Source organism: Mobula hypostoma, chromosome 10, assembly GCF_963921235.1.
Source record: "Mobula hypostoma chromosome 10, sMobHyp1.1, whole genome shotgun sequence".
Lineage (NCBI taxonomy): Eukaryota > Metazoa > Chordata > Chondrichthyes > Myliobatiformes > Myliobatidae > Mobula > Mobula hypostoma.
The window spans coordinates 36353616-36362911 of NC_086106.1; the positions used below are offsets into that span (position 1 = coordinate 36353616).

General features: G+C 44.8%; 1 protein-coding gene across 1 annotated transcript in view; it reads right to left on the reverse strand.

Moving 5' to 3' along the window:
- Nucleotides 1–9070, reverse strand: part of LOC134352512 (serine/threonine-protein phosphatase 2A 65 kDa regulatory subunit A alpha isoform-like) — a 67190-nt gene extending 58120 nt beyond the window's left edge. Inside the window, exons 1-4 of the mRNA XM_063059778.1 lie at nucleotides 9014–9070; nucleotides 5465–5594; nucleotides 1933–2090; nucleotides 557–687 (exon numbers count right to left, since the gene is read on the reverse strand). Of these exons, the coding sequence (XP_062915848.1) occupies nucleotides 557–687; nucleotides 1933–2090; nucleotides 5465–5594; nucleotides 9014–9070 (476 nt within the window). The remainder of the gene's footprint in view (nucleotides 1–556; nucleotides 688–1932; nucleotides 2091–5464; nucleotides 5595–9013) is intronic.
- Nucleotides 9071–9296: the final 226 nt, after the last annotated feature.

Below are 9296 nucleotides of genomic sequence, written 5' to 3' on the forward strand. Positions count from 1 at the left end.
TTGTAGACTGCTTTTCTTTTCACAAATTCTGCCTGATTCTGTGCATGTTACAGCAAGCTACTCACAACATTTCTGAGCCAAATCCCACAGACTCAGAAGCACAGCAAATTTCACAGATTATCATTAAACTGCAGAATAGAATGAATTATGTCACTGGATGGAACAATCAGCTATTGAAAGAAAACCTGCTAGAAATTTAGGTAAACTTTTTGAAAACAGAAATCAAAATATCACAGGTGCTGGAAATGTAAAGAGAGTGACAAAATATTCAGCAGGTGAAGCAGTGTCTAAAACGAGAGAAACAAAATTACTGAAATAATATTTCAAAAGTCACTGTCATTGTTTCATGCTCCACCTCCTCAGTAGAAAATACTGTACTACTCTTTAAAGAACTCTGCTAAATAAATGAACAACAGTCACGTGCAACCTAATTTAAAAATAAGTACTTTCAATAGGGGAGAGGGCATCCCTTTATGATTAACTTATAAAACAGTGATACTACCAATATTCTGAGAAGTCTTTTTCCAACTAAGGCTGTATTGCCCAGTGACATTACCTTTGTAGAGAAAGTGGTTCAGCCTTGGGCTTCTCAGCAGCAATGGAGGAAGGGGTTTCGATTTGTGGTTTGGAGGAACTGGACACTTTGCTCAGTTTTACTTGAGTCCTTTTAATCGATTCATCACAGGACTGGTAATACAAGAGAAAGAAAAAGGTTAAATGTTCAAAGGTTCATTTTATTGTCAAAGTATGCACGTACAACTCTGATATTTGTCTTCTCCAGGTAGCCCTGAAATACAGAAAGACCATGAGAGTTGATGAAAGAAAAGACACCAACTCTCCCCCACCACCAGCACGAAAAAGAAAAGAAACAATAACAATCCCCGAATCCCTGAGTCACAGAAAAAAAACAGCAACAATAACAATCTGCAATCCCCTGACTCACAGAGAAAAACAGCGACAATAACAATCCCCGACCTGCTCACTTGCAGAAAAATCAGAGACAATAGCATTAAATCCACACTGCTCCCCCACAGGAAAAAAAATTACAATAACAATCCCCGACCCCCTCGCCTGCAAAAAAGAACAGTGACAGGAGCATCGAAACCCCCAAACCCCACTTTACACACAAAATATTTACAGATCACCCACCCACCAACCAGCCACAATTAAGAAAACACCAAAAACCTGAAGGAAACCAATATGAAGTACAGTCCAAAATTCACATATGTCTCAGAATATTGGAAACAGCTTTCCATCGGCATACGAAGGCATTGGCTGCAAACTCAACAAATCAGCAAAAGCATTTTCAACTTAATAAATCCAATTTTAGTTGGTAAATTAATCAAGGCTAACAACTGAAAATATTCAGAGGATGGCAAATAAATTTGGCCAAATGCTGTAAAAAATAAATTGTAAAGACTGCAACAATCCAGATTTCTCCAAACTTTCAGAAAGCGTTGCCTCCTGCTGCTTTAACATAGTAGATACAAAGCAGGAGAATAGCGGCAATTGGGGAGAGACAACCGAACGCACTATTGAATGCTGCATACTTATCAAAGACTTTTGAAAGTCAGAAGCAATATAGCAATGCAAAGAGCCTTAAGAATGAGTTGAGGGTGATATAAAGGATTTTCCAGCAATGGAACAGAAACAAAAAGAATAAAGGTAGATCAACTCCTTTGAATAATCAGATACTTAATTTCCTCAAACACCAGGAAATCTGCAGATGCTAGGATTTCAAGCAACACACATAAATGTTCACCAGCAACTTTGATGTGTGTTACTGAATTTCCTCAACAATTTTCCAAATTAAACATTGAATATTGTGGATAGCAAATTGATTTTGGAGTAGTATATACATACAACTTTCTTATTGCCCTAATCAAAGACTGGCAGGACAGTCAAGGTAAGAAGGTACGACGATAATCTTACCCTTAGTTCGTTAATGAGACTGGCCTCCTGTGCCTTCAATCTCTCCTTCCGAAGCTTCTGCCCCTTTTTCAATTTGTTTACAACAGGTTTATGTTTCCTCAGATCATCTTTCAGTGCATGAATCCTGCCGTCGATATCACTATGCTCAGATGCTTTCTCTGTTCGGGATGCAATCAAATCAAAGTTATAATAGGTAGTAGCTTCCAATTCAACCAATTATTTATCATTCAAAATACATACCTCAGCAGGGTGAAATCAACTAACAATTTTACTCAGTTTCTATTCATTTATTGCTACTTGAAGCTTAAATTTCAAATTAAAATCCACCTGATTCAATGTATTAATAGCTGCCAGAATTAAATGGAAACTCTCACATACGAATTTGTTTTGATTATCACACATGTCCTGAGATCCCCAGTGGCAGGAAATGCATTTTGAGTTTGACACTGTCCTCCTGGTACCATTCTCCCGTGAATATAATCAAAAGCTGTCACTGTACAGTGCAATCAGATCCATAACTCACTAAATGCACTCTTAAAGCTCAGAATACTACTAACACACAGCTGAGCAAGGCAACAGACTCTTAAATGCCTTCTTAATTGGCCCAGTAAGCCAATAGTTGAAGGGCAAACAGGGAAGGAAAGAAATACTGATATCCCCCAAAATACCAGTTACGCACATAGAGCCCCACCCTCGTCGGACACCGACCGGCCAGAGTCACGGCCTCGTTGGAGACGTGGCTCACACTCTCAACAGCAAATACAGTTGTGGACTCATTGAGATCATAAGCAGGGAAACATCAGGAAACAATTTAAATATAAAATCGGATTTTAAAAAAAATGGAAGCTAATGGTGAGCATTGCATCAATAGTCAGAGAAACACGCTGCAAAATAGAGCACATGCCAAAGTTAGAACTCACTGACCACTGCTTTTAAACCTTTTCCTTTGTGTGGTACAAATCTTGCCAGTGTAGTTTTCACGTTGATTTCCAGAGTTCAGTTTGATTCGGGCTATTTAATCCCACACCCTGTCAAATACAGCCTCATTAAAGGCAGTCACTCAAATCACCTGTAAATACTGCACTAACTCTGACCATGGAAAGTCAAAATGGGCATGGGGGAACAGATTACTGAAGAGCAAATGTCCCTTCAGAGCACTGTTGGTGACACCTCCCATTACTTTTATGACAGGACAGTAATTAGCCAGATCGGATATACTCTGCTTTTGGTGGATAGAACGTAACTAGGGACATGTAGTTGCCACTGACAGACCTGTACTGGATATGCTTGGCATGCTAGGCATTTAGTTCTGAAGTGCAACTTTAAGCACGACACATCGGAGGTTACCCATTTTCATTATTATTGCTGTTCCTGCTGCTCGCTCATTCTTTGATTTGGCTGAAAAATACCATTATAACAGTGAGGACTTTGGGAGGAAGCACAGATGCATCATTCACTCAGTTCTTCAAGTTGAATATAGTTTCACAAAGTTAATTCCAGGCTCTGGTTTAGTTGAAGGTGGGGATCTTCACTGGAGAAGTGTCCTCATATTAGCTAACCTATCACCATCATGACTGTGTGAACCAGGGTGGCAGAACTTTGATCAGATCCATTGGTTGGGGAACTGCTGAACTCTTAATTGAAGATGAGAAAATCTGCAGATGTAGGAAATCCAAAGTAATACCCAGAAAATGCTGAAGGAACTCAGCAGGCCAGGCAACAGCTATGGAAAAGAGTTAACAGTCGTGGAACAGTCCATGTTTCGAAACTAAACGGGCATCACTCCACAACTCTTCCTACGCTACAAAGATAACTGCATTGGTCCTGCTTCCAGCACCCATGCTGAGCTCATCAATTTCATCAACTTTCTCCAATTTCCACACTGCCCTCAACTGGCCCACTTCTGACACCTCTCTCCCCTTTCTCGATCCCCGTCTCCATCTTTGGAGACAGTTTATCTGCTGATACTCTTTACAAACCCACTGACTCTCACAGCTCTCTGGACAAGACGTCTTCCCACCCTATCACTTGCAAAAATGCCATTCCCTGGCCTCAGTTCCTCCATCTCCACTGCATCTGCTCCCAGAATGAAGCTTTTCATTCCAGAACAACTGAGATATCCTCCTTCTTCAAAGAAAAGGGCTTCCTTTCCTCCACTATCAACGTAGCTCTCAACCACATTGCACAAATCACCCTCAACCCTTCCACCTGCCGCCACACGAGGGATAGGATTCCTCTTGTTCTCACCTATCACCACACAAGCCTCTGCATCCCGCACGTAACTCTCTGCAACTTCTGCTATCTCCAAAGGGAGCCCACCACCAAGCAGATCTTTCCGTAGGAATCACTCCCTACATGACTCCCTTGTCCACTCATCCCTCCCCACTGATTTCCCTCCTGGCACTTATCCTTGCAAGCAGAACAAGGGCCATACCTGCCCCTACACCTCCTTCCTCACTACCATTCACGGCCTCAAACAGCCCTTCCACGCCAGGCGACACTTCACCCGTGAGTCTGTTGGGATCACCTATAGTATCTGGTGCTGCCTCCTATATATTGATCAGCCCAGACTGGGAGACATTTGTCAAGCAGCTTCGCTCCATCTGCCATAAAAAGCGGGATTTTCCGGTGGCCAGCCATTCCAACTCTACTTTCCATTCCAATATGTCAGTCCATGGTCTCCTGTCACTGTGAGGCCACCCTCAGGTTGGAGTGGCAAGAGCTTATTTTTTGTCTGGGTGATCTCCAACCTGATGGCACAAACATCAATTTCTCAAACTTCCAGTAACTGCCTCCTCCTCCTCTCCCTTGGTTTCCCTCTCTCACCTCATCTCCTTACCTGCCCATCACCTCCCACTGGTGCTCCTCCTCCTTCCCTTCTTCAATGGTCCTCTGTCCTCTCCTGTCAAATACCCCCTACTCCAACCCTTTACCCCTTTCACCAATCAACTTCTCAGCTCTTTACTTTAACCCCTCCACCTCTCCCAGTATCACCTATCACCTGCCAACTTGTATCTCTTCCTTCCTTACCCCACCTTCTTTTTCTGAATCCTTCTTCCTTCCATTCCAGTCGTGAAGGTTTTCGGCCTGAAACATCGATTGTTTACTCTTTTCCGTTAATGCTGTCTGGCCTGCTGAGTTCCTCCAGCATTGTGTGTGATGCATCTGTTTACTGCATGCTGCTTTTGCCATTTAACAAGCTGATGGTTCTGTGTAGCAGCTCTATTCAGTTCAGATCCACCCAGTGCAACTTGTAAAACTTCTTTCTGTACTCGCCACTGAACTGGCATTGGTTCCTAGCTTGATTGTAATGGTCAAAAGGAGTGATAGACCAGGCCTCGAGATTACAGTTTGCAGCTGAATACAATTCTGCTGATATGGACAATTGCAACCCTTCATGAGCAACTGGATTTACTGAGACTATCCCATCAGTACTGAGCTGTAATGTTAGCTGTGGTTACATGGAATTCTGTGAGTACCTACCAAGTATAAATAATGAAAAGCTCACACATAGCTGTCAGAAACTTCATACCTGATTGTGTCACGGATACAGATTCGTCAGACGAGCTGCAGGATCCTTGGCGTGACTGTAAACTAGGGCTGTTGTTAGTCTTTCTATCAGCTTCGTTTGATGAAGGGACACTGTCTTCTGAGGAAGCAGACTGCACAAGGGCAAGAGAATGGCAATAGATTAGTTCCCGAGCTGTTAGTATTTTCTGATTTGATAAAATAAAGATTAGATGGGCAGGAAGCTTGCAAACGTTTAACATCCAGCAACTTAAATTCTGTACATCCGCCCACTGGATTGCCCCCTCCCTGCCCTTTCAATGCATCCCATTATATCCTTGCATATATTTCACTAACCTGCTGCAACCTATTAGCCCAAACCCTCAAAGTTTAATGTTCTTCTCAAACATGTTACCCTTGAAAGAATCACACAAGAAACACCCCCTCGACCAAATTGATCTAAAAATAACCTACCAAATCATACCAAATAACACATAAGCCTAAAATAACACTAACAAGATCTCCTGTAGAGGAGATCTTGTCCCCTATTTTCACAGCCTGGGTTCTGTCTGTGAGGAAGTTGAAGATCCAGCTGCAGATCTGAGTGCTAAGGCCCAGGTTCCGGAGCTTAGGAATCAGTTTATTTGGAACCATGGTATTAAAGGCAGAGCTGTAGTCTTACGTATGCGTCTTTATTCTCCAGGTGTTCTAAAGAGGAATGTAGGGCCAGAGAGATGGCATCTGCCGTTGACCTGTTGCTCCGGTAGGCGAATTGCAAAGCGTCGAGGTTGACCGGTAGGCTGTGGTTGATGTGTGGCAAAACCAATCTCTCGAAGCACTTCATAGCAATTGATGTCAGAGCCACAGGTCGATAGTCATTCAGGCATGCCATCTTCCTCTTCTTCGGCACTGGGATTAACGTTGCCTTCTTAAAACACGAGGAGATCTTAGACTGAAGCAAGACGCAGTTGAGATGTCAGCAAACACTCCAGCTAGCTCCCTTGCACAGGCCCAGAGAACCCGTACTGGGATGCCATCTGGGCCCATCGCCTTCCTTGGATTTATCTTCAGGAAGGCCCTTCTAACGTCCTCCTCGATGACGATGTATCTCAATGCCACCAGGTCTGGTTCATCCGGAGGGAGCGGGACGCTCCTCTTCTGTTCGAATCTTGCGTCGAATACGTTAAATTCGTCAGGAAGGGAAGTGCCAGAATTATTGATATTCCCAGCCTTTTCTTTGTGCCCAGTGATCTCATTTAGACCCTGCCATAGTCTACTGGCATCCCTTTGGTTAACCTGGGCTTCCAACTTGGCTCGATATTGCCTCTTGGCGCCCTTAATGGCTTTCCAGAGTTCACGCCTGGATTCTGTGTAGCCACTGGTATCCCCGGACTCAAAAGCCGCAGCTCTAGCCTTTGAAAGGGACTTGACCTCATAATTCATCCAAGGTTTCCGGTTAGGGAATACCTGGATCGTCTTGTGAGACACACAGTCCTCCGTGCATTTCCAAATAAAGTCCGTGACAGCTGAGGCATACTCATCGAGGTTAGCTGCCGAGTCCTTGAATACCTGGTCCATTTCCGACACCTCCCTCCCCTTTCTAGACCTTTCTGTCTCTATCTCTGGAGACAGCTTATCTACTGATGCCTATTATAAGCCTACAGACTCTCACAGCTATGTGGTCTATTCCCCTTCTCACCCTGTCTCTTGAAAAAATACCATCCCCTTCTCGCAAATCCTCCGTCACCGCCGCATCTGCTCTCAGGATGAGGCTTTTCATTCCAGGACGAAGTAGATGTCCTCCTTTTTTAAAGAAAGGGGCTTCCCTTCCTCCACCATCAACTCTGCTCTCAAATGCATCTCTGCCATTTCACGCACATCTGCTCTCACCCCATCCTCCCACCACCTTACTAGGGATAGGGTTCCCCTTGTCTTCACCTACCACCCCACCAGCCTCCAGGTCCAACAAATAATTCTCCGTAACTTCCGCCAGCTCCAACGGGATCCCACCACTAAGCACATCTTTCCCTCCCTCTCCGCTTTCCACAGGGATCGCTCCCTACACAACTCCCTTGTCCATTCGTCCCCCCCATCCCACCCCACCGATCTCCCTCCTGGCACTTATCCTTGTAAGTGGAACAAGTGCTACACATGCCCTTACACTTCCTCCCTTCCCACCATTCAGGGCCCCAGACAGTCCTTCCAGGTGAGGCGACACTTCACCTGTGAGTCGGCTGGGGTGATATACTGCGTCCCGTGCTCCCGATGCAGCCTTCTATGTATTGGTGAGACCCGACGCAGACTGGGAGATCGTTTCGCTGAACACCTACGCTCTGTCCACCAGAGAAAGCAGGATTTCCCAGTGGCCACACATTTTAATTCCACGTCCCATTCCCATTCCCATTCCGATATGTCTATCCATGGCCTCCTCTACTGTAAAGATGAAGCCACACTCAGGTTGGAGGAACAACACCTTATATTCCGACTGGGTAGCCTCCAACCTGATGGCATGAACATTGACTTCTCTAACTTCCGTTAATGCCCCTCCTCCCCCTCGTACCCCATCCATTATTGCCCATCCTCTGGGCTTCCCCCCTCCCCCTTTCTTTTTCCCTAGGCCTCCTGTCCCATGATCCTCTCATATCCCTTTTGCCAATCAGCTGTCCAGCTCTTGGCTCCATCCCTCCCCCTCCTGTCTTCTCTTATCATTTTGGATCTCCCCCTCCCCCTCCCCCTCCCACTTTCAAATCTCTTACTAGCTCTTCCTTCAGTTAGTCCTGACGAAGGGTCTCGGCCCAAAATGTCGACTGCACCTCTTCCTATAGATGCTGCCTGGCCTGCTGCGTACACTAGCAACTTTTATGTGTGTTAATTAATTAGGTGCTGATTGCATCGTCTCTGATCTGGGCCGACATTTACATGCCAGGCGGCACATAATTAATTAGCTTATTTCGGCTTTTTTCTGGATGCGTTCCGGCTATCGCTGCACCCCTGCATGCTTCACGAGTCGGTACCGGTCCGCAGCCCGGAGGTTGGGGACCACTGATGTAGTTTCACTTAGCAGAGTCAAGAAGACAGCCAGCACACTGGAAGGTTCACACATCGTTCTATCACACATCGTTCTATCATACAGTTCTTTGTAAGCACTCAAAACATCCCGCAAACCTGCCCTGAACCTACGTGCCCTTTCAAAGTTAAAGTCATACTTTTCTGCAATCATTGCAGTATTGTCAATTGTAGTGAAAATCTCATGCAGTTCAAAGCTATGGCAGCTTAATGCTGAGATGCTGAGTGTAGTTCCCGGGGAAGAAGCTTGGCTTTTCGCCACTCTCGCAGCTCAGGGTGCGCACTGCCTCTGTAATGGCTCGCTTCACAAGAAACGCTGAACACTATTTTCGCCACTCTCACTGCTCGGGGTGCATGCTGCATTTTTTTGTAACAGTGAAAACACCTTCTTGTCAGCGAAAACAGGTAACTAATTTGGTCTTTCATAACAGCGAGGAGTCGTAAAGTGAACGTTCGAAAAACGGGGGCCAGCTGGACACTGAACACTTGCTGACAAGTTTGGAATTACCTGAGATCTTTCCTCTTCATCCTGCCTGAGCAAGCATCTGCTCCATCTCAACCCCATTTGTTCGGGAGTTATCACCTCTTTAGCTCTCTACTATTTCCTAGCTGAAGACTGAGACACAACAGTTTGTGCTTCTTATCTGATATCAACACCAAAATATTTCTCATGGTTTCTGATTTAAAGCAACTGTGATGTCATCAGCTATTGTGATGTCATCAGCCATTGTGATGTCATGACCCACTGTGATGACATCAGCCACTGATTAAAACTAATTAAAAATGCAATC